We start from the raw sequence: 26,074 nt of genomic DNA, 5'->3' as shown, positions 1-26,074 counted from the left end.
CTATCTCCATTAATTTAGTCAACTAATGGTTATGCCATTAGTACAAATATTAGTGACTGTTTGTAAGTTTATTAGTCATGGCTGACATGATGAGGAAGAAATCCAGGACAATTGTTTGTAAGTTTATTTATGCATTTTAATAAAGTTGTTTCGAATTATTATCTTTCATTTCAGTTATAATTATGTTGGGCTAAATTAGTTGCTAGGGTTGGGATAAAATTACATGCTTAAATATCTATTAAATTTATGTGACTTAATTTCTCCAAACAAAAGCACGGTCATAATTATATACTTTCCAATGTTTAGAACGAACTACTTATTTAATTTAATAACAAAAATTGAAGACATTTTCAATACCATCATAATCATAGAAATGATAAAACCGGCCTAATAGTTTGGCAAATGGGCCAAGATTTTGGCCTGACTCATCATATTTTCCATAAAACTCATCACCTCTATCTGACCTCACTATTTTGACTTTTCTATCTAATTGTCTCTCGACCTCAGTAGTGTACACCTCAAGGATGTCAACGGCTTGAGACTTTTCATGAATTAGATATACGTAACCATAACGTGAGAAGTCATCTATAAAGGTGATAAAGTATTTTTGTCCAGTAAAACATGGAATATGACTTTCGCAAATATCAGTATGGATTATCTCAAGAAGTGCATTGCTTCTAGTGGCACCTTTCTTTGTGTGTTTGGTTTGCTTTCCCTTAATGCAATCCACACAAATTTCAAAATCAGTGAAATTTAGGTCTTCTAAAATCCCATTCTTCACCAATCTATCAATTCTATCTTTGGAGATATGCCCCAATCGTCTATGCCACAGGGTAAATGATTTTTCATCAATTCGACCACGTTTTAAACCAACATCCGAATGCAGGGTCACTAATGATCGTGCAAACTCATGATTCAAGGCAATTTTATATAAACCATCATATAAATCACCAGAACCAACCATTATTGAATTAAACATCAATTTGAGTTTTCGACAACCAAATGAAACTGAATATCCAGAACAATCTAATCTAGATAAAGAAACCAAATTCCTAGAAATAGAGGGAACATAAAAAGTGTCTTCAAGATCTATTTGATGATCCGTCTCTAAAACCAAGCGATAGGTACCAACAGCTACCACTTCAGCCTTGAGACGGATCCCCATAAAGACAAATCTCTCACTTTCCTCCGGTTTCTGGGTTGAAAGGTATCCCTGCAAGAAATTCGTAATGTGAGTCGTAGCACCAGAATCATTCCACCAAGTATTAGAAGGAACTTCAGCAAGATTTGATTCGTAACATACAAAAGAAAGATTATTACCCTTCTTTTCGAACCAAGCCTTACGCTTGTTACAGTCCTTCTTCGCATGTCCCTTCTTGCCACAAAAGTGACACTTGACTGTGAAACCATTATTTCCATGAGCCTGGCTACTTTCCCCAGGTCCATTGGCTTTCTTTGGTGGATACTTCTTTGCTTTACCCTTTTTCTTCATAGCAACTTGAGTCACTGCCAATGCAGTGTGACGCCCTTCCCCTCTCAATCTCACTTCCTCCTGAACACACATGTTAGTTAGCTCATTCAAACTCCACTTGTCTTTATTGGTGTTATAGTGAATTTTGAATGGGCCAAACTGTGCTGGAAATGAGTTGAGTATAAACTGAACAAGGAAGGACTCATCCACTTTGATTCCCAAGGTTGTAAGTTTTGCAGCTTTGTCAGACATGTTCAAGATGTGCTCTTGAACTCCACGACTACCATCACATTTCATGGTGGTTAATTCAGCCATAATTGTGCCAGTGAGTGACTTATCAGCAGATTTAAAACGGTCTTCCACAGCCTTTAAGTATTCTAGTGCATTAGTATTCTGTGGTAGGGAGGTTTTGATGTTATTCGCAATGGTCATCTTCATGAACATTAAACTGAACCTGTTCGACCTTTCCCATGAATTGAAATTGAACATTTGATCCTCGAAACTTTCATCAGTAATTTTTGCAGGTTTTTCAACAAGTAAAGCCATATCAAGGTCTAATACACCCAGTGTGAACTGAATATGCTCAGACCATTTCAAAAAATTTGGTCCAGTGAGGGTTGGAACATTGGATGCATGAGAGTGCAGTGAAACAGGAACTGTAACTGAAATAAAATAGGACAATACTTAATAAGAAACTTTGAGAATTGTAAACATTTATAATGATGAACTATTGACATCACATAGGTCCTCCTTTGGGCGAAACCTAAGCATACCTATTGTTCACTCATTAATTAAGTGCAACATAATCACATACATAGGTCTAAATAATTTATAATGATGAACTATTGACATCACCGAGGTCCTCCTTTGGGCGAAACCTAAGCATACCTATTGTTCACTCATTAATTAGGTGCAACATAATCACCTAAGTAGGTCTAAATAATTTATACAGCTCATCAAGTTAGTCATGTTATCTTTGGATATCCAATCCTAACCCGCTAAGTTACATAAATTACTCACCCTACCCAGTTTATAATTATTTAAATGTGACTCTCCTTTGGGCCTAGTCCCATTCTTTTAACAAAACTTTGATGTAGTTTAATAATTATAAGTTTCACTAACCTAGGCCACTTTGGTGACTACCAAATTAGTAATTCCTATGAATATTAAACTAACCAATGATATACTCTATTCTTTTATTCGAGTTATAAGGATGTCATTCTTTTATTCAATCACTACTACTGAAAAATAAAATATACAATTAAGTATTCTTTTATGTGATTGATTATCCGTTCAATGATATTCAATATAACCATAACTCTCACATATACAATAACACAGTAATAGAAAAACTTTCCCAATTAAATGCTTCAAAATAATCATTCATTATTGCAGAAAACATTATCTGCAAAAATAGACTAATCCTTTCTAAGCATGTGATCATGATATTTCCCTTTATTACTGACCACATAAAATAAAATCACGAATACATAAAAGATGCGGTAATGTGATTTTTTCAGTCCTATAATCATGATAAAAAAAACGGTAATTTAATCGGCAAAGATTAAATAAATTTAGCATAAACCGGTTTACTCAATCATCATGCAACCAATAACCCCAATAGAATGTGTACGTAGAAATTAAAATAACGAACTAAGATCAATATAGACTACCATTATCAATCCATGGCAGTAACACTATCAAGGTTACAGATCAAGATTAAACCTTTACTTGTGAACTTTGAATAACAATAAACAATGCGAGATCGAGATCATGTTCAATACTGCTAGAAGTAACAAGAATCAACAATTAAAACAAGTAAATGGATTTACTATATTCAATTGCTAGCCCGTGTGACGGCAATTTAAAAGCAATTGAATGCTATGAAACTCTTCTTTTTCTATTCGAATGAAGAATAACACAACGGCATAAAGTATTTCATTAATTAACAATATTTATATACTCGATTTACCGTAAGGCAAATCAATATGCGAGAATAACAGTAATTCACGTATAACAACAGTATGTTGAAGATGACTTTATTCCAAGATGTATTGATGGAAAAACCGTATGAATAAGAGGTGAGTATTCTACCTTTTATAGAGGAAAAAAGAGAGCCTTATAGATAATTATTAAAAGACACCTAGTCCATCAAGGTCTCTTTTATTATCATGAGTTTTCCTTAATCTATAATTCTAATTAGTTATCGTAATGAACCATATTACTTCATTGGCTTATCTGATAGTGGAGTCCCACATATACAAAACGTGAAAGCTAGTGGATTACACTAATGGAAAAAAACTAACACGTGACTGTGCTCCTTTTTGCCTTACTTTTCTGGTAATGTCTTGGGAGGGACTATCAACTCTGCTTTTGCTGCTCAGAGGATGTTTCCAGCTATGACAGACTAAAAAAATGTGTGCCGTCGAAAAGAGAAAAAACAAAAAAGAGTTCAAAAGGATTTAGTGTTGAAGAAGCCATTATTGGGGCAGTCTCGGATCAATAATCGGTGGTACGTTGTGAAGGTTAATTGACCATTCATTGGAGCAATCTGTGAATAATGGCCACAAAAGAGAAACGAGCAAAAGATGTCCATTAACACCCTTAATTGTGGTAGTTGAGCGTAAGGCCACTACCATCTGTAATCAAGGCCTGTCGATACTATCTTCTACAATGATGTCGTACTTCGTACTTCTGCTTCCGACCCACTGCCTTGGCTTGGGTACTTTTGCTTCCGATCCACAAGGATCTTAGTACTTTTAGAGAAAACCTATGAGTACCGACCATGGGGGAGGGAAAACGTACCGACGGCCGCCGGCGGGCCGTCTCCGGCCACCGGACGGCCGATCCGAGCCGTCCAAAAATTTTAAAAAAAATAACCGATGGGGCTTGGGCGGGAATCAATGACATCCGAGGTGTGTAGGGTGCTTGATCCGAGCACCCATTTTTCGTGTATATATGTATATACGTGTATATACACGAAAATTGGGTGCTCGGATCAAGCACCCTACACACCTCGGATGCCGTTGATTCCCGCTTGGGCCCATCGGTTTTTTTTTTATAAATTTTTGGACGGTTCGGATCGGCCTTCCGGTGGCCGGAGACGGCCCGCCGGCGGCCGTCGGTACATTTTCCCTCCCCCATTGTCGGTACATATAGCAATACTCGTACTTTTATCCACTGCCTTGGCTTGCTTCCGATCCACTACAAGGACGTTGTACTTGGTACTTTTGCTTCCAATCCACTGCCACCATGCATCCACTATTGAATTTGGGTGGTTGTTTGGTGGTTTTAATTACGATGATGGCCATCCATTGCCCTTTTGGATATTGAATTTGCAGGGGTGGCAAAAATTCATTTTTTGAAGAGCCGGCAACTATAAAACTTAAATGGCTTGAAAGTTTGAAACTCAAAGCAAGTCGAGTCTCATGAAAATAATCATTCGACTAGAGTTTTGTCAATTAGACCACGGATGGTCGAAGTAGAAAATGATCTCTCCCAGCTCCAGTACTTGTATTGGTTAAGAATGGTGAAAAACTTAACCATGGAGTATGAGTTCAAGCCAATTATGACTGTGAATTATGAACTACCGGCCGTCTGTTCAATATGGAATTTTTTTTATCAAAGCCAGTCGAAAGAAGCGTTTGTGTATATGCCAAGTAATGCAGGTGAAAATATTCATATGCTCGACGGTTAAAGGTTTTTGTATTTGTCAAGTGTCCTACTGGATTTCCAGAGCCATTTGTATGGCTTTAGTTGGAATATGCCCAGTGTGGGTACGGTTGTCATCCACAATTGATCTTCCGCTAAAACTAGTTTGATCTTCGCTTAAAAGGAAGGCTAGCTATTTGCTTAACAATGGTAAGTCGAACGTTTGTTTCGACGAATCTGGGCAAAAGTAATGAAAACCTACGCCAACGCCACTGATGATAAGGCGGCTTCTCTTTTCTATTAAGAATCTAACATAGGGATAGGAGGGTTCTGCGTAGCTTATCAATTAAGATTTGTAATAACCACCCGTTAATTCGAAAGTCTCAGTGTTCAACTTCTGCTGATCGGCCGTCCGGTGGCCAAAGTAGGCCCGGCGCGCGTGCGATGGGTGTATCATTACCCCTCTTTAAAAGAGGGTGAACATTACATTCCTTCTTATTGGTTGAAATCGAGTGAATCCCATCACAAAATAAAGTTATGAAAAAATGTATTCCAGTGGTGAGACCTACACCATTTTAACCAATAAGAGATGCAGCAACGTTCACCCTCTTTTGAGGAGGGTGAAAAAAATTGCACTCCCTATCCTGTTCCAGAACTCTCACCCATAATGACAACAAAGAACTCTTCTTCACTATTAATTTCTCCATTCTCCCAGTGAAGAAAACCTCTCGAGCAACAAGAAAGAAGAAGGAAAGGAAAATGGCTCTGAACCACTATCCCATCGCCTTGAAATATTCCCACAAGTACCCTTCTTTTGCTCTTCCCCCGAAGCCAAATCTCAAATCTCCCAATTTTCTCAGGGCCTCCACCCTCAGCTCCGCCTCCACGTTAGTCTTTTTCTCACCTCATTTGAATACATATATCTACTTATGTACGAAGCTGAGTGATTTCAATCGTCCGTTTCGACATTGGACTACCCGGATTGAAAATAAAAATACTTGTTTACAACTGCTCTGTAAACAAGATTTCCTCGATATATATACTAGCATTGTGCCTGTTCTAAGCACGGGACAAAAAAATCACATTGGTGTTTCTTTCAACTTCGTATATCTAATGGGCACAACACTAGTTGATAAAAAAATTGTTTAATTTTTTTCAGTCTCGTGTTTGATGTGCACTAGCAGTGTTCCTGTTATATGTATCGAAAGACATACGTGTGATTGGAAAATGAGTTTAAGAACTACATAACAGTACTCCATGGACGTAGAATAATATTTTCTCCGTATCTATCCCCTCCCCACGTCTCTCACTCCCTCTCCCATGGCTCTCTCTCTCCCTCTCCCTCTCTCTGGCTCTCTCTTTTTACAAACATAAAAAAGTAAAACTGTGCTTATATGCTAATTTTCATAGTATTTTGTAGTAGAACTGTGCTTATATGCTTCTCATCATTGATCCATTGTCTTGGCCTTGCCTTGTACCCAAACTGAGCATCTAATTCCGTTCCTGTCTTATTTAGAGAGGTTGAGAGTCTCGAGAAGCCTTTCAGCCCTCCTCGCGAGGTTCATGTTCCAGTAACACACTCAATGCCACCCGAAAAGATAGAGATCTTTAAGAACCTGGAGGGTTGGGTCGAGGAGAACATCTTGGTTCATTTAAAGCCAGTGGAGAAATGTTGGCAACCACAGGATTTTCTTCCCGATCCCGCTTCCGATGGATTTCATGATCAAGTCATGGAATTAAGGGAAAGGGCAAAGGAGATTCCGGACGATTACTTCGTTGTTTTGGTTGGAGGCATGATCACAGAAGAAGCACTTCCTACTTACCAAACAATGCTAAATACCGGAGATGGTACTAGGGACGAAACGGGGGCGAGCCTCACTTCTTGGGCAGTGTGGACTAGGGCTTGGACTGCTGAAGAAAACAGGTATGGCGATCTTCTCAGTAAGTACCTCTACCTATGTGGACGAGTAGACATGAGGCAAATTCAGAAGACACTTCAGTATCTGATTAGGTCAGGAATGGAAAGATGCATGCTTCCAATAATTTTTCAGCTGTTTCTTGTCTATTTTTTTTCCCCCTTTTGTCTATGTCAACTTAGCGATTAGGCTTTGGTCAATATTTGAATTTGAGTAGCGAAATTCACAAGAAATTAGTTAGCGTACTAATTCAGATGAGATAGGAACTCTTAGCTATGAGCAATTTCTTGAATCTACAAGAATTGAAGAAAGACAAAGTCTGTAATATTATTGATGAAAATGTGAGGCAAACATTAGGTTACAACCTTTTTATAGGCCTGAAACCTTAGAAACCTTAAAAATAAAATCGAAAAATAAAAAGTCCAAAAATTTAGGGCTTTTCCTAAAATTGAAAACATGAAGAAAAACAAGATTTTTCTAAAAAGAACCAACTAATAAGGAATTATGGTTTAAGAATTATTAATGAATCAAAATTTTTCTAAAACGGCAAAAAACGTAAATTGAAAGCCTAAACGAATGAATTGGGCTAAAAAAATACCATCAATCACAACTTAGGGTGGTGTGGAATGACCGAATCGCGAAAATAAGTCAGCCCACCAAGTTGCCTATTTCGAGCTTGTCCAAATTTTGCCAAATCGGGTAATCGGAAACTAAAACATCGTTTGGACTTCCGAGACTTGGCACAGTCCAGCTAATCTTGAAATTGGGCCTTCATGCGTTCTACGTCAGAATTACATTGAGAAATGTTACCTAGTTCTACCGTCTTCTTACATCTACGGGAAGAAACAGACATTTTTTTTTTGAATATGAAAGAAGAAACAGACATTTAAGTTCTTGAAAGCAGGGTTTTCCCTACTATGCTAATTAATTAGAGAGGAACAGTTCTTTTTGCTCAGTCAAGTTAGGCTATAACACTCTCCAACTATACTGTCAAACTTACTTCCTGATTTTAATTGGACTCCGAGTTCTAATCCGGCATAAGCGTATCCTCACCTCTGATTTTTACTGGTGGACGGCCTTCTCTGCCTTGTTTCAGGATCCTGGAACCGAAAACAGTCCCTACCTCGGTTTCATCTACGCGTCGTTCCAAGAACGAGCAACATTTATCTCCCACGGGAACACAGCTCGGCATGCCAAAGAGTACGGGGACTTGAAGTTGGCTCAAATTTGCGGGACCATTGCCTCTGATGAGAAGCGCCACGAGACTGCTTATACCAAGATAGTCGAAAAGCTCTTTGAGATCGACCCGGATGCAACCGTGCTGGCTCTGGCCGACATGATGAGGAAGAAAATAACTATGCCGGCCCACTTGATGTACGATGGTCACGATGACAATCTGTTTGACCATTTCTCGTCCGTGGCTCAGAGGCTTGGAGTCTACACCGGCAAGGACTACGCTGATATCTTAGAGTTTTTGGTTGGGAGGTGGAAGGTGGAGGACATAACTGGGCTTTCTTCGGAGGGACGAAAAGCCCAGGATTTTGTTTGTGGGTTGCCTCAAAGAATTAGGCGGCTGGCTCCAGGCAGGGCAAAAGAAGCACGGTATGTTCCGTTTAGCTGGATCTTCGATAAAGAAGTGAAGATCTAAGGGCCTACTGCAACTCTCTTGCCACAAAAATCAGAAATTGAAATAATAGAACAGGTGACCATCGATGATGGCTTAGATATACAAGTGAAGCTATGGTTTTCAATGATGGCTTAGACTTTCATAATTCGATGTTGCTTGAAATTATATTATTTCGCATTTCTGCGATGGCCGAAATGGGGTCGAGTACCCTAGATTATTGTATGACTCTTAATTAGTTTATGTTATGTTCCTGGTTTACCAAAAAAAAAAACTAGTAGAAGTAGTAAACATGGAGCAATTTGGAACAAGTATGTTTTGCAGCTCCAGGGGCAAAAAAGTGTTTGGTAGGAAGCTAAAAGGTCTAGAGATCAAGATCTTGGAAGCGCATCATAGAAGTTTCTTGTTGTTTTTTATGTTGCAGCACAAAGCACCGAATAATTTTTCGGAATTGCACCACCATAAAGAGCATGTTATAATTTTTCATGCCATAGTCTACGCACAACCTTATATATATCTGATCTGATACCCCATATTCGTTTCCCTCTTTCCCAATTTTTTCGTCCTTCTCTCAATTTCCATCCCATTTCTCATTTACTCCATCCACTACTTCTATCTCCATTAATTTAGTCAACTAATGGTTATGCCATTAGTACAAATATTAGTGACTGTTTGTAAGTTTATTAGTCATGGCTGACATGATGAGGAAGAAATTAAATCAAGAACAATTGTTTGTAAGTTTATTTATGCATTTTAATAAAGTTGTTTCGAATTATTATCTTTCATTTCAGTTATAATTATGTTGGGCTAAATTAGTTGCTAGGGTTGGAATAAAATTACATGCATAAATATCTATTAAATTTATGTGACTTAATTTCTCCAAACAAAAGCATGGTCTTAGTAGTTGTTAACAGTTTTTCTTGTCCATTTGCCTATTTTTCACCGGACCATTAAAATAGGATTTTCTTTGTGTTTTGTTGGATTCAATTTATGATTTGTAAATAACGGATATAAATTGTGTTCTGATGGATTCAATGAATATTTTCATACAATTTTTTGGCAAAAGAAAAAACTTAAAATAGTAAAAACTAAGAAAAAAGGTTGTCTTGTGTTTGGTGTTGAAAAGCACCAATTTAATCTACCTAATCTACGCTTTGTCAATCCGTTTACATTATTTTTTGTTTTTAGAAAGTTAAGTATTTTATAACCAACCAAAAGAAAGGAGAAAAGGAGCAAGGGAAAGGCCTTGAACTCCAACAGACTATACGAGAAAAGACCAAAACTCCTACCCAACAAAGGGCAAGGTAAACAAACGACTATACCTGATCAAAAAAATAAATAAACGACTATACGAGATTGTTACACAAATCTGAAAACAAAAAAAGGAACCCTCCAAGCCTCAAACAGCCTTCGATTAGCTGCAGATGAGTCCACATTACGCCATCCATTTAAACAAGCTCGAATGCTTTCAACAATCTGATCGCTCCCACATTATCTCTATTTACATTGTTACTTGATATATTTGTAGGTGAGTAGTGTTTTGTGATGTTTGTAGGTGAGTGCAAAAACATGCAAATTGAAAGGTCTTACGAAGGTTGCCGCGAAGATTAACTAGCATTTATTTGGTGGAGAAAACAAGATAGAAATAGAATTGGGCTTATGAATTTTGCACCTGTTATCCACATGGGCTTATTAGAAGTGAAATTGTTACTGCTAGAATTGTTATGCTATGAAGGGACCTGCTAGAGCCACCGACTCACCTCTTCCCGATTTTCCATCGACTGGCAAGCAGGGTCCACTCTGGGTCTCACACGGATGATCCGAACAGTTCAATAATTTAAAAGAAAAAATTGAGTGAGCGTCGTGAAAAATTAGTTCAATCTGATATGTGTAGGTACTCGATCTAATTTGCCTATTTTTTAAAAATCATGAAAAATTGGAAGATTGGATGAAAAATGAAAAGATTAAATCGAACACTTACACATATCGGTCCATTTCCATACCCAGATTAGTTCTGCCTCGGACTAATTAATCAGGCTTGGGAGATTAAATATGGATGGTTTGAACCCAGTCCATAAATAATTCGGCTGAATTTTGGCCATATTACCCCTCATCATCCACCCTCCCCCAACCCCAGTTTACGTAATCATAAACAAAGACAGCCAAAGAAGAAGAAGAATCACAACAGAAGATCAATCTGCTTCACTATTGAAATCACAAATAACAACTTCGATCTGCTTCAATAATGAAATCGAAAGATTTTACCACCAAAATCACAAATTTTGAAGCACCAAATACAAAGTATCACTAAATTCCTATGGCGCAGTGCACATAAACGGCCAGATCAACTGCTCTGCAGGGAGCTGCTCGACAGCATCCCCATTTAATAGAAAAAATGTTCTCGCAAAAAAAAAAAACGGTGTTCGCGTCCTTTATTCTCTTTCCACATAGTATTTTCTTTTTCTTTTTTTTATCATCACATAATATTTTCTTTGATATGCAAGATTACAAACCTTTAATTTCATGTGTTTTTTTTTTTTTTGGAAATTTGCAATTACACACCCTGTACTATCACTAATTTAAAGATACACCTCATGTACTTTAAATTTAAGCATTTACGCCCCTTGTAGGTAAAATTACAGGGGGGCAAAAGTGCAAATTCCCATTTTTTTCACTTGAAAGCATAGGGGTGTAAGAGCATACGCAGTAGAATAAGCAAAAGTGAATAATCAAAATATACCATATCAGATTTTGATTATCCATGTAAAGGTTGCTAAAGTTAGTAATGTCATATCTCATATTGGTTATTTTTTGCTCATAATCAAAACCAATGGGACCATTGCTTCATTCCCTGAGTTTTCTCCAAACTTTTCCCCTTCATTTCACGTAAATCTTTTGAAAAACTGTTTATGTTAAAAAAATTAAAAAAAAAATTTGTTCTTGAAAAAAAACAGTTTTTGGAAGAAAAAAACAGTTTAAGTTAAAAATAGTTGGGTAAAAAAATAGTTTATGAAAAAAAATGTGTAAAAATAATTTTGTGTCAATACAATTTTTAAAAAAAAATAGTTTTTAAAAAAATTGAAGAAACAGTTTTTATAAAAAAATTAAATAAATATAGTTCATATAAAGATGGGTTTTTTTTTTTTAGAAAAAGTTTCTGAAAAGAATAGTAAGAATAGTTTTTTATAATTATTTTTTGAAAACATTGTTGAGAGAGAAGATTTTTGTGTAATGATAGGTATACTTGATTGAGAAAATGTAGAGTTCGCTAAATTTGATTATTGGCAAAATGTTGCTAGTTTTGATTATTTAAAAGCCAAAATTTGATAAGTTGCTAAGAGGTTGTTAAGTTTAGTTATTTCAATGTAAGCAATTTTTTGAATAAACATTGCTAACTTTAGCAACCTTTTGTTTTAATTATTCCACCGTGGATGCTCTAAGTTCTTAAATTTGAAGTACAAGGGATGTATCTTTAAATTGGTGATAGTATAAGGGGTGTAAGTTCAAATTATCCTCTCTCTTTTTTAGTAAATACCTTTATTTATTGTTGTGCGGATGCCAATCAGAAAGAAGAACGTTGATCATTCTATAAGAAATGAAAATTTTCTTATTTATTTTTGTAAAATATGGGATATTTTCCCTTTAAATGTCCACATTTAACGGAGTTCCAAAAAATATCAAACGTAAAACGTTTTAAAACTCCTTGCAATATGTAAAGCGATTTTTGAAAACTGCTAGAAAAAAATAGCCTTTTCTTGTCTTTACTATTTTCTTTCCATTTAATTCAGTCTTTATTTTTTTTAGAAAAGTAACAACTTCTTTTAACTTGAGTCGTTTTCTGGTTTCTTATTTCATGAGGGAGAGAGAGAGAGAACCGGGAAGCCCTAAAAGGTAGTCCGGTTGGATGATAGATTTGTATCCTATGCAATTGATTAGGATTCGATTCTTAGGATCAAACCACCATAAGTAATTTCTGTTGAATTTCATAGTTCCGGCGTGAATGCTCTGCCTTTCACCAGACTGGAGAGACGATTAGCTGAGGCGTGGTAAGTTGATCCGAACACCCAAAGAGAGAGAGAGAGAGAGAGAGAGAGAGAGTGATTGACTGACTGGTGGATTCCATCCCATGCACAGATTTCTGAATACTGCTAGCAAAAAATAGCCTTTACTTGTCTTTAGTTTTTTGTTCATTTAATTCAGTCTTTTATTTTTGGGAAAAGTAACTACTTCATTTAATTCAGTCTCCTTGTCAAAAAAAATCAAGAGTGGGTATGGATAAAAAAATCAAGAGTGGGTTTGGATAAAAAAAATCAAGAGTATCTATTTTTTTTTGAACGGCCAAAAAAATCAAGAGTAACTAGTTCTTAGTTTTCTGGTGTTTTAGGATGGGTTTGGATTAAAAAATCAAGAGTGACTTTTTTTTTTTGTCTTTATATAGCTTTTTCACTTCTTTTTTTTTTTTTTTGTCTTTTTTAAAAAAAATATGAGTTTCAATAAAAAAAAAATTGGTAATTTTCGATTTCTTTCGCCAAGACGAATAAATAAGTCACAAAAATTTGACGTAAAACTAACACATGGCTGTGCCCACATAGTGTCCAAGCAGCGTATCCGGGCCATCCAAAAGTGTGTTGAACGGCTCAAATAGAAACGCTCTCTCCTGTAACCCCACCAGTACTCTCTCTCCTCTTTCTCTCTCTTTTTTCTATCCAAATTTGAGCTGTCCAAAACTAAATTGAACGGCCCAGATGCACTCCTTGGGCCCCGAAAATTTCTCCTCAACTTCAATTCCAAGTACTACTTTCTTGTTCCAAAACACTCACATGCACATAATGACCCCACTTCATAACAAGAAGAAAATCTCCTCTTCTCTCTTCTCTTCTCTATTAATTTCTCCATTCTCCCAGTGAGTGAAAAAAAAAACCCTCTCGAGCAACAAGAAAGAAGAAAGAAAGGAAAAAATGGCTCTGAACCTCAATCCCATCACCTTGAAATGTTCCCACAAGTACCCTTCTTTTGCTATTCCCCCCAAGGCAAATCTCAGATCTCCCAAGTTTCTCAGGGCCTCGGCCACCCTCAGCTCCGGCTCCACGTTAGTTTTTCTCACCTCCTTTGAATTTTACTCTATCATTCTTCTTTAATCAATTGTCTATTTTTCTATCTGGGTTTGTGGTACTTTGCTCCTAATAGGTCAAAACGACTTATTTATTTGTCTTTATTCAAATAAAAAAAATTATAGTTGTTAATTTTACGTCAAACTTTTGTAGATTATTAATTCGTCTTGTTGAGATGTATCGAAAAAGTAAGAAAATTTGATCGAAACTCATAAAATAATTTTTTAGTTTTTCGATTCTCCTTGACGAGAAGAATCAATAAATCAAAAAAATTTGATGCAAAATGAACGAACGCAAAAAAAAGAAAAGAATAAAGACAAAAAAAAAAATACTTGACTTTTTAATCCAAACAAAAATTTGGCTCTGGAATGGTGGAATTTGCATGGGTATGCTCCGATCTTTATGTCAGTTTCGGCTAAATGTCAAATGAATCGTGACACGTAAGTCGTGAGTAAGTGTTTTGCTGAGAACGAAAAAAGCTATGGGAACCGATCATATAAGCACCGACTGTACAAAGATCGGCATGCGGGGCCACTCTTGGTCCCGCACGGATAATCCAAGTCCAAGGATCAAGCACCTACACTCACTTATCGTATTGAGCTGATCTACGTTTCGCGGGCCACTCGAAAAAATTATTAATTATCATATTGAGCTAATTTTTCGCGGGCCAACTTAGAAAATTATTTAACAATTATTGAACGGCTCGGACCATATAAGCCCCGACCTTGCACAGATTGGCACGCGGGGTACACTCCTTGCCCTGCACAGATAATCCGAGTCCAGGGATCAACACTTGCACTCACTTATCATATTGAGCTGATTTTTCGCGGACTCACTTGAAAAATTATTTTGCAATTATTGAATAGCTCGGATTATTCCCTGTGGAACCGGAATGGGTTCTGCGTGCCGATCTGTGCACGTACCGACGGTGCACAGATGGTAGGTTCCCATAGAAGGGCTCTACTGAGAATGTGTTTGTTTTGGGTACATAAGCATCTTCTTTCAAGATTTAGATGCATGGGCCATTATTTGACTGTCAATTGTAACTAGGGGTGGGCATCGTATCGTGTCCAGTCATGTTCATATCGTGTCGTTTCATATTTTGTGTCTTTTTGGGTTCTTGTCAAAACAATTGTTAAAATAAAGGGAAAATGACGGCTAAGAACGTGTTTTGATAATTAATACCCGCCAAGGACATTTTCAGCATTATGTGTCAAATAGCTTGACACTAACCCAATCTGTTTAAAATCGTGTCGTGTTCTGGACCCGACGTTCGGGTTAACACTAATAAGACCCTTTTATTTTTTTAGTATATAATTATATACTTTCCAATGTTTAGAACGAACAACTTATTTAATTTAATAACAAAAATTGAAGACATTTTCAATACCATCATAATCATAGAAATGATAAAACCGGCCTAATCATGATATTGAAAAATGTCTGAAGTCACAACTTGGCATAGGTCTCAAAATTGCATAATTTTGTAGGATTTTCAGCTAAAATAATAAAAAAGCACCAACAATTGTAGAATAACTCTATACAAATTTTAAACTAAAAGTTTAGGCCTACATAATGGAAAAAAAATTTCCAATAAGCACCAACCATGCACAGATCGGCACGCAGGGCCAACTCCCGGTCTTGCACGAATAATCCAGGTCCAAGAATCAAGCACCTACACTCACTTATAGTATTGAGCTGATTTTTCGTGGGCCCACTCGAAAAATTATTTTAGAATTATTGAATAGCTCAGATTATCCATGCGGGACCTAGAGTGAGCTCCGCGCGCGTGCCGATCTTCGCACCGCACCGATGGTAGGTTCCCATAGAAGGGTTCTACTGAGAATGTGAAGTATGTATTTGTTTTGGGTACGTACGCATCTTCTTTAAAGATTCAAATGCATGGGCCATTATATTTGACAGTCAATTCTAACGGTGAATTAATTCTCAGATTTAAGGGCAGGGAGCTCGAATCCCTCGTCTGAAATCTATCTCTATATGCTTGCTTCCCTATATATCAATGTACTAATTTTCAAACCACTCAATGCACTAATTTTCATACTCCTTTTCTTTCTTTTTTTTGTAGTAAAACTGTGCTTATATGCTTTTGATCATTGATCCATTAATTGTATCGGCCTTGCCTTGTACCCAAACTGAAATCAAAGCATCGAATTCCGTTCCTGTCTTGTCTTATTTAGAGAGGTTGAGAGTCTCAAGAAGCCTTTCAGCCCTCCTCGCGAGGTTCATGTTCAAGTAACTCACTCAATGCCACCCGAAAAGATGGAGATCTTTAAAAACCTGGAGGATTGGGCCGAGCAGAACATCTTGGTTCATTTAAAGCCAGTGGAGAAATGCTGGCAACCGCAGGATTTCCTGCCCGATCCTGCTTCCGATGGATTTCATGATCAAGTCAGGGAATTAAGGGAAAGGGCAAAGGAGATTCCGGACGATTACTTCGTTGTTTTGGTTGGAGACATGATCACAGAAGAAGCACTTCCTACTTACCAAACAATGCTAAATACTACAGATGGTACTAGGGACGAAACGGGGGCGAGCCTCACTTCTTGGGCAGTGTGGACTAGGGGATGGACTGCTGAAGAAAACAGGCATGGCGATCTTCTCAATAAGTACCTCTACCTATGTGGACGAGTAAACATGAGGCAAATTGAGAAGACAATTCAGTATCTGATTGGGTCGGGAATGGTAAGATGCATGCTTCCAATAATTTTTCAGCTGTTTCTTGGCTCTTTTTTATTCCCCCTTTTGTCTATGTCAACTTAGCGATTAGGCTTTGGTCAATATTTGAATTTGACACAGTAGAATTCACAAGAGATTATAGTTAGCATATTAATCCAAACAATATAGGAACTTGTAGCTACGATCAATTTCTTGAATCCACAAGAAGAAAGACAAAGTCTGTAATATTATTGATGAAAATGTGAGGCAAACATTAGGTTACAACCCTTTTATAGGCCCGAAACCCTAAAAACCCTAAAAATAAAGTTTGAAAATAAAAAGTCCCAAATTTTTTTCCTAAAATTGAAAACGGAAAGAAAAATAGGACTTTCTCAAAAAGAACCAACTAATAAGGACTTACGGTTTAAAAGTTATAAATGAATCAAAATTTTTCTAAAAGTAAATTGAAGGTCTAAACGAAGGAATTAGGCTAAAAAAAACACCATCACTCACGACTTAGGGTGGTGTGTAATGACCGAATCGCGAAAATAAGTCAGCCCACGAAGTTGCCTAGTCCGAACTCGTCCGAATTTTGCCAAATCGAATAATCGGAAATTAAACATCGATCATGGAATTGGGCCTTCATATATGTGTTCTACATCAGAATTACATTGCGAAACATTACCTAGTCCTACCCTCTTCTTACATCTACGGGAAGAAGCAGACATTTAAGTTCTTGAAAGCAGGGTTTTCCCTACTATGCTAATTAGAGAGGAACACTTCTTTTTGCTCAGTCAAGTTAGGCTATAACACTCTCCAAGTACTATACTGCCAAACTTAATTCCTGATTTTAATTGTAGAAGAACAACAATATATTTGGACTCCGATCGAGTTCTAATCCAGCATAAGCGTACCCTCACCTCTGATATTTACTGGTGGACGGCCTTCTTTGCCTTGTTTCAGGATCCAGGATTCGAAAACAGTCCCTACCTCTGTTTCATCTACACGTCGTTCCAAGAACGAGCAACTTTTATCTCTCACGGGAACACAGCACGGCATGCTAAAGAGTACGGGGACTCGAAGTTGGCTCAAATTTGCGGGAGCATTGCCTCTGATGAGAAGCGCCACGAGACCACTTACACCAAGATAGTCGAAAAGCTCTTTGAGATCGACCCTGATGCAACCGTGCTGGCTATGGCCGACATGATGAGGAAGAAAATTGTTAGTAATTTATTTTAATCAACGGGTATCTGTAATCTTAATGTGGGGAGATAAATGAGTATTTAATATCATGGAGCTTGTAATATAATTGAGATAAGGACGGGAGTACAATTATAATTCTGTAGTGGGGTGAATTATAATTAGTGAAATAAGAAATAAAATCCTGGTGGGATTAAGTTTTCTTATTTTCACTGGGAGCCCAGACTTATTACTCCTTAGGTCCCTATCGTAGCCCTATATATACACGTTATGCTCTTTAGGTCAGGATGAATGTTTTTCTATTATTCAGTAAATAGAGGCAGGCTTAGAGAGAGCAAACAGATCACGAAAGAGTCCACACTTGGTTCGTGTTCTAGACGTGCAGGGAATACGATAGAAGATCGTAAGGTACGGTCGAGCAGTATTCGTGGTTTATGGCAAGACGTGCTATAACAAGTTCAACCAGCGTTCGTGTAGCAGGGAGTTGAGGTAGAACCCTAATTCCGCTTTATAGGGTTTTACAATTTTTGTTGTCTAATCTGTACGCGTCATTACTGGGTCTTGGGGATTCGGTTTCCCAACAAAAATAACTATGCCAGCCCACTTGATGTACGATGGTCGCGATGACAATCTGTTTGACCATTTCTCGTCCGTGGCTCAGAAGCTTGGAGTCTACACCGCCAAGGACTACGCGGATATATTGGAGTTTCTGGTTGGGAGGTGGAAGGTGGAGGACATAACTGGGCTTTCTTCGGAGGGACGAAAAGCCCAGGATTATGTTTGCGGGTTGCCTCAGAGAATTAGGCGGCTGGCTCCAGGCAGGGCAAAAGAAGCACGGTATGTTCCGTTTAGCTGGATCTTCGATAAAGAAGTGAAGATCTGAGGGCCTACTGCAACTCTCTTGCCACAAAAAAAAAAACATGGAGCAATTAGGAACAAGTATGTTTCGTAGGTCAAGGGGCAAAAAAGTGTTGGATAGGAAGCTGAAGGTCTATAGATGAAGACCTTGGAAGTGCATCATAGAAGTTTATTTATGCATTTTAATAAAGTTGTTTTTCACCGGACTATTAAAATTGGATTTTAAGTGTGTTTTGTTGGATTCAATTTATGATTTTTGAATTACAGATATAAATTGTGTTTTGATGGATTTAATGAATATTTTGATTTTATACAATTGCTTGGCAAAAGAAAAAACTAAAAATAGTTAAAAGCATCTAAAAAAAAAAAAGTTGTCTTGAGATAGGTGTTAGAATGCACCAATTTAATCCACCTAATTTACACTTTGTCAGTCCATTTATATTGTTATTTGATATATTTTTGTTTGTAGGCCTTTGAAAATCGTGCAAATTGAAGGTCTTACAAAGGATTGCACGAAGATTTACTAGCATTTATTTGGTGGAGAAAACAAGATAGCAATAGAATTAACTTCCAAAAAAAAAAAAAGCAATAGAATTGGGCTTATGAATTTTGGTCCTGTTATCCACGCGGGCTTAGAAGTGAAATTGTTAAGGCTAGAATTGTAATGCTGCGAAGGGAGCTGCTAGAGCCACCGATCCATCCCATCCCCATTTTGCACCGACCAACACGTGGAACCCACTTTGAGTTCCGCACGGATGATGCAAACTGTTCAATAATTTAAAAGAAAAAGCCAAGTGGGCCTCGTGAAAAATCAGCTCAATTTGATAGAGAAAATGACGACTCAGGTCGTGTTTTGATAATTAATACCCGCCAAGGACAAGCTAAGAACATTTGTTAATATTGAAAATGTTCTTGGCGGGTATTAATTATCAAAACGCGTCTTTGGCCGTCATTTTCCCAATTTGATATGTATAGATACACGATATGTGTAGAGGACTCTGTGTGCCGGTCGGTTTAAAATTGGGATGGGATGGGGCGGTGGCTCTAGGATAACAGTGCTATGAAACAATACAATTTACAATAAGTCTATTGACACAAACTTGTTGTACGCAGATCCAGCACAAATTTTTGTGTCGGGCCCACTACAGGTCTTAGACAAACAATTCAAGTCATTCATTAAATGTAAAATATTTTTTTTATTGCCCTCACGAAAAATTAGCTCAATCCGATACTTATAGGTACTTGATCCAATCATTTAACATTTTATTATTCTGAAAATCGAATGAAAAGTTTGATGATTGGATCTAGCATCTATAGATATCAGATTGAGCTGATTTTTCACAAGGGCTCTTGAAAAAACGTTTTACATTTTTTTTTTTAATCGATCAGTCAATTCATTTCAAGCCCGAATGCAAAGATTACATCGCAAAATACAAGAGTGCACTAAACTACCTAATCCGGGATTACAGGACACCTTGCAAAAGCCAATCAACACTAGGTGCCGATATGAAATCCCATCCGAGACTAGGCAGAGAGAAATCAAACAAAATCCCAGTACAAACCAGTAGACAGTAAAAAACGGATGTAATCAAACAACAAACAGATCACAAGCGAAAGAACAAATCTAATCCCGTGTCGGAGACCAAACACTACTTCACGCCTGAAACTGACGTTGACGGCCCAGAACAAGGAAACAACGCCGCCAAACAAAACAGGCCAGAGCTGCTTCCGGAAAACCCCAACAACGGCAGCACTGCTACCACTCCCGGAAACCCCCAAGAAGCGCCACCGACACCGCCGTCGACCACCGCAGACCTCACTCCAAACACCCATTAAACCCTAACTAAAATTATTTGCCCACCACCCAAAACCCACCGGATCTAGAGTACTAGACTGGTACAAACCAGATTGGGGGAGATCCAGCCGGTAGAACTCGAGCCAAACGGTCGAAAAAACAGAAAAAAAAACAAAACAAAACAAAACCCTAACCCCATCAGAGCCTAATCGCGAACCGCCATTATTACCTCCTCCGACGGCCACTAAACTCCGGATTCTGGGAAGACAAGGTGAAGCCGTGACAAATCCAGCCCACAGGTCACCGGCCGGAGGTCGGAACACCTGAGACGAGGTCACCACGAGCACTGCAACACATACTCCCAAACGGAAGAGAAGATACACCGACGGAGAGGAGAGATGAGGAGGGGAAAGGGAGAGGAGGGGCGAGGGGGAGGGGGGTGGAGGAGGAGGCGGCAGCCCCCTTCCCCCAAAACCAGATCTGCTTTGGAACTTCCTTTTCTAGAGAGAGAGAGAGCTAACGGATAAGGCAGAGAGATCCAATTGAGACGTTTTACATTTAATGAACAGGTTAGACTGTTTGTGTGAAATTCGTAGTGGACCCCACACAAAAATCTGTTACATATTTATCTATGTGTATAACACAGTTCTACAATTTATGTAGTGGGCTCAAGTAGTAAGGAATTTAACATAAAATCATTGTCCCTTTAGGAAAGTCTTGACGGCAATACTTATTTAAGTGGACAGAATGGCCCGATTGGATGCAACCATAGCAATGAGATGAGCTAATCTGCCCGAATGAGCACTGAAACCAAGGTTTGCCTTGGTTTGGCAGTCCATTTCCATACCCAAATGAGTTATGCCTGGGACTAATTAATCCGGCCTAGGGGTGATTAAATATGGATGGGTTGAAGCCAGTTCATAAATAATCCGGCTGATTTTGACCATATTACCCCTCCTCATCCACCCTCAAATCTCAGTTTACATCCGTGAAAAAATCTTAGATTACGTAATCATAAACAGAGACAGCCAAAGAAGAAGAAGAAGAAGAACAACAACAACAACAGAAGATCGATCTGCTTCAATATTGAAATCACAAATAACAACAACTCCGATTTGCTTCAATAACGTAATCAAAAGATTTTACAACCAAAAGCACCAAATTTGAAGCACCAAATTAAAAACAGAAACACGGTCTATTCCTACGGATTTGTGAAAGAGGGGAAGAAATTTTTTAATTTTGACCTGTAATCAGACCATAATCATCTGAACATAAACCGTCTTCATAATGGATTGGACCATCGTCGTCGTCATCAAGAGCAAAACTTTTGATCTCTGTCGCCATTTGCCATTTGAGTTCTAGTTATATAATTTACTTTGGTTGGTTCATGATTGAGAGAAATTCGTTGGCAGGGAAAATCCAAGAGGCTTAGTATGGAATTTAGTGGAAAGAATAAAACTGAATCATCAACACATCAAGAGGAGGAGGGAGAGAGAGAGAGAGAGAGAGAGAGAGAGAGAGAGATGGAATTCCCCCAATTTCATTTCTGTTTTCCCTTAATCGATACAAACAAAGGCAAAGCCCTCTTTATACATCGTTCCACATCAACTGACTACTAATTCTGTTTACAACAAACTAACCACTCCACTTTCTAACTAACTAACAGACTAATTCCCTAATACGGATGACGTGGACACTGAAGTGGAGCTTGGATCAGCTGCGATCAAATCCGATCCCTTGAACTAGACTCCTTTACACCCCTCTTCAAACTTACGGGAGGATTTCCTACCATGAGTTTGGACTTCAACAGTTGAAACCTGAAAACAGACAGAGGCTTAGTGAAAATATCAGCAAGTTGAGCCTCGGAACTGATATGATACAAGATAATGTGATGATTCAAGACTTGTTCTCTGATAAAATGATAGTCAATTTCAATGTGCTTAGTCCTAGCATGAAACACAAGGTTGCAAGCAAGAGCTATAGCAGATTTATTGTCACACCACAAGACATGAGGTGTAGAAGAAGTAAAACTGCTAGATTCTAGTTGAAGGTCTGCTCTCGTTTCTATAATTTGGTCAGGAAAAAATCGAATGAGCCGATGCAAGCCCGACTTTTCTGCTAGTCAGAAGGAAATGGCGCAAAGGGATCGAAGGTCAGTGTATCTCCTGGGGAGGATTGGTTGTGGGAGCCTTTCTTCCTATATATGCTTGTTCGCTGCTGCACTTCTATCGAGAAGCAAGTGTAGTTCACCGGTTCCACCTAATTCTCCTACCACTCTGCACTTCTATCGAGAAGCAAGTGTGGTTCATCGGCTCCACCGAATGCTCCTACCACTCGGCAAAGATCGTACGAGTGTCCACTTCTTTCGAAAAAACCACACATTATATGCAGAAAATGGAAAATTCTGCATCTAAATCTTAGACTAAAAAAAAAACATATATAGAGCAAATCAGTTCAGTAAATAACTCTACTTCTACTGTAGAAGAGAATTTACTTCTACTGTTTGAGAAGAATTTTAGCTACAAAGGTTTTCGCTCGCCAAAATCAAAATAAAGAAAACCCATCCAATACCCATCGAGCTTCCTGTCTCTTTCACTGACTTTTAGTACTAGCAAATCATCCTAGGGCGGGCTGCACTTGGTTTTCAGAGGGTTTAAGCGAATCCTTAGAGTTCAAAAAAGCAACTAAAAATTTACATTTTTCCATGTAATTGGATTTTTTTTTTTCATATTGTTCTGTACTGAATCATTCGAAACAATCATACTAGATGAAAGTTAATTAAAATTGTGTGTAAGTAGATCATATAGCTCACTAAAGATGATAAAATATGCCCGATAAGTTTTCACCAAAATAAATATTTTTATTTTATATACTAGTATTTTGTATGCAAAATACTTTTTTATACGTATTTGTCACTGCTGACTTAAAAATCCTGCAGCCGCCCTTCCCAAGACGGCTTAGTTTTTTTCATAAATGTTTAAGATGTTTTTTTATTTTCTGCAAATGGGTCAATTACTATGTCACATCGTCCGCTCGCGTTCTTAATCATTGTTTTTAATATTTTTAATCCGTTAGAATATATTTTTGAAAAACTTTTTCACGATTATGCTAGTCAAGAAAAAAAAAATTACTCGTAGTTTTGCTGAGGAACATGTGGACGAATTCTGGCCCCATATTTTGTTGTTGAACCATGCGATAGTTTTCTCTCACTTGCCGACTCCCTTGGAAAACATCCCCAACAAACAAACAAACAAACAAATAAAATATGATCGGATCAAAAAAACAAATAAAATATGAGCCCTTAGAAAAAGTGTTCTTGCAAAAAAAAAAAAAAAAGTGTTCTCGTCCTTTATTTCCTTTCTACATTAAGCGAGATTAAATTTTTTATACTGTCGGTATGAATATTTGTTTTCTCCAAATCAATTATATTGCGTCACGTTACCATGTTCTATTAAATGGAACCATTGTTTTGATAATATAGCGCAATGTAATTAATTTGGAGGAAATAAATGTTCACACCATCAGTATATATAATTTATTCTCTATTTTCTTTGATATGTAAGATTACAAACCTTTTATTTCATGTTTTTTGTTTTTGGTAAATACCTTTATTTATTGTTGTGCGGATGCCAATTAGAAAGAATAGCCTTTACTTGTCTTTATTTTTTTGTTCATCTAATTCAGTTCTTTTTTTTTTCGAAGAATAAAACTTCATTTAATTCAGTCTTAGTTTTCTGGTTTCTTATCTTAATTTCATAAGGGAGAGAGGGAGACAGGAGCCCCAAGGATTAGCTCAGTTGGTTGGTGGATTTGCTTTCCATGCAATTGACTAGGATTCGATTTTTGGGATCAAGCCGCAAGAAGTAATTTCTGTTGAATTCCATAGTCCCGACATGAATCACCTACCTTTGACCGAACCGGAGAGACGATTAGTTGAGGTGTTCATAAGTTGACCTAGACACTTTGACGGGATGGAGAGAGAGGTAATTTCGTTTGAATTTCCCATTCCCATGGAAAGCCTGCCTTTGACCAGACCTGGGAGGCAATAAGTTAGAGATGTGCGTAAGTTGATCCGGACATCCTAGAATAGAGAGAGAGAGAGAGAGAGAGAGAGAGAGAGAGAGAGAATAAGGAGCCTGGTGGATTCCACGGAAGTTCTAATTGTAAGGAAGATTTGCAGGGAACCACGCAAAGAAAAATGTGTTTGGGCCCATTCTGGGTCCCATAAAAATCCAAAAAAAATATCTATAAATTTTTGAATAGTCTAAAAGTAATATTTACCAATATCCGTTGGAGTTGATTTTTTACAGGGCTCTATAAAATAATATTAAAAAATTTATGAATATTTTTCTAAATTTTTGTAAGACCCAAAATAAACCAAATGCGTTTTTCCTTGCGTGGTTGCCTGTAAATTTTTCTGACGAATAGCAGGGCTCTCCATCCCATGCACACGGGTGGAGGTGGCAAGTGGAACATCCCCTCTGTGGCAATAGTAGTAATTTTTAACCATTTTGAATACTTTAGCTCTCTACCTTCGCCCAGCTGTGCTTCCTTGAACTGATTTCCCCTTCCAGTTCCCTACAGGTTTTAATTACAACTATTCTACGATCATACACAAATACTTACACATACTCACAAAGAAGGTAGGCTCCACACGCACTGGAGATGTGCAGTGTGTGTGTAAATGTTTGTGTGTGGTTATAAAATGTATGTAGAGCCTACATGTATGTGAGAGGTTGGATTTGATGTTGTGTTTGAAAAATTGTGTGAGTAACATTTTTGTATAAAATTTTTGTTTTAATTATTTTGGGTTCAATCCGTGTCAGAAAAATGATCAAAAAGTCATTTTGTAGAACTTGTCAAGAAAGATTTCCGCACTAAAATTAGTTTGATCGGAGTTTGTTTGTGACTTTGTTTGTTACTCCATAAAAATTGAATCGCATGTGTGCAAGGAAAAACATGTGCAATTGAAGTTTTAAACAAGCGGTTCCTTGGCTTACCCTCTCCTCCTTCAATTTTGATGGGGTAGCCTTCCCCGAGACATTTCGTCTCCAACCAGTGGTTCCTTAGCTTCGTCGGTATGCATAGTGGCGTGGGTGTCTTGTCGGTCGCGGGCGGTTTGGTCTGGTGGCGTTTTGGTTTGGATTTGGTGGGCGTAGGTGGTGAGCGGTGGTGTTCCAGTATTTTTTTTTCTAATTTCTGTATTGCAAGTTTTTTTCATATATTTAGAAAATGATCAGTGAAGATGGCGGTGTTGATCGGTGTTGGTTCAATCCGATGGTGGAAAGGTGGATGTGGCCCCCATGGCTGGGTTGCTCTGGTCGTTTCGTGTGCCAAAGTCCGGTTGGCGGCCACTCCGAGCTCTCATTCTGGCGCGGGGCCAACAGTTCATCCTTCTGGATTGTAGTTGTTGCTTGTAATCACCGGTGGAGATCGTGCATGTTCGTGCAGGGGTTCGTTTGGGGCTTGCTGAGATTGGTGGTGGTTTGCCTCCCTGTGCCTTGATTGCTTTGATTTTCATTGTCGTAGGCCGGTTTCCGCCGCCGATCTCTACATTCTGGGAGAGGCTGGCTTGGCTTAACGGCGAGACTGATTTTCCGATGGTTTGTGCAGTGGTGGAAATTGAAGTGGTTAGGGTTTGCATGGGTGTTGGTTTGGATGGGCCGGCCATTTCACATCTGATGAAATCCTGAAATACGGCGAGGAACCACAGGTTCGCCTTTGGAGACAAGCCGCATCACCCTTTTCATTTTGTTGTTGCCTTTGTTTCCT

General features: G+C 38.1%; 2 protein-coding genes across 2 annotated transcripts; both read left to right on the top strand.

Moving 5' to 3' along the window:
• Nucleotides 1–5,829: 5,829 nt before the first annotated feature.
• On the top strand, nucleotides 5,830–9,176 carry LOC131300692 (stearoyl-[acyl-carrier-protein] 9-desaturase, chloroplastic-like). Its single transcript, XM_058326648.1, has 3 exons — nucleotides 5,830–6,009; nucleotides 6,639–7,142; nucleotides 8,134–9,176. Exons 1-3 carry the CDS (start codon nucleotides 5,882–5,884, stop codon nucleotides 8,684–8,686), a joined length of 1,185 nt encoding a protein of 394 aa, XP_058182631.1. The 5' UTR covers nucleotides 5,830–5,881; the 3' UTR covers nucleotides 8,687–9,176.
• Nucleotides 9,177–13,585: 4,409 nt separating this feature from the next.
• Nucleotides 13,586–18,562, top strand: LOC131300690 (stearoyl-[acyl-carrier-protein] 9-desaturase, chloroplastic-like). The gene is made up of 4 exons (XM_058326646.1): nucleotides 13,586–13,751; nucleotides 15,972–16,476; nucleotides 17,413–17,663; nucleotides 18,232–18,562. The coding sequence occupies exons 1-4, from the start codon at nucleotides 13,621–13,623 to the stop codon at nucleotides 18,530–18,532; spliced, it is 1,188 nt and encodes a 395-aa protein (XP_058182629.1). The 5' UTR covers nucleotides 13,586–13,620; the 3' UTR covers nucleotides 18,533–18,562.
• Nucleotides 18,563–26,074: the final 7,512 nt, after the last annotated feature.

The sequence above is a fragment of the Rhododendron vialii genome, chromosome 9a, assembly GCF_030253575.1.
Source record: "Rhododendron vialii isolate Sample 1 chromosome 9a, ASM3025357v1".
Classification (NCBI taxonomy): domain Eukaryota; kingdom Viridiplantae; phylum Streptophyta; class Magnoliopsida; order Ericales; family Ericaceae; genus Rhododendron; species Rhododendron vialii.
The sequence above is the reverse complement of the archived record's forward strand: the minus strand, read 5'-3'. Positions and strand labels throughout refer to the sequence as shown.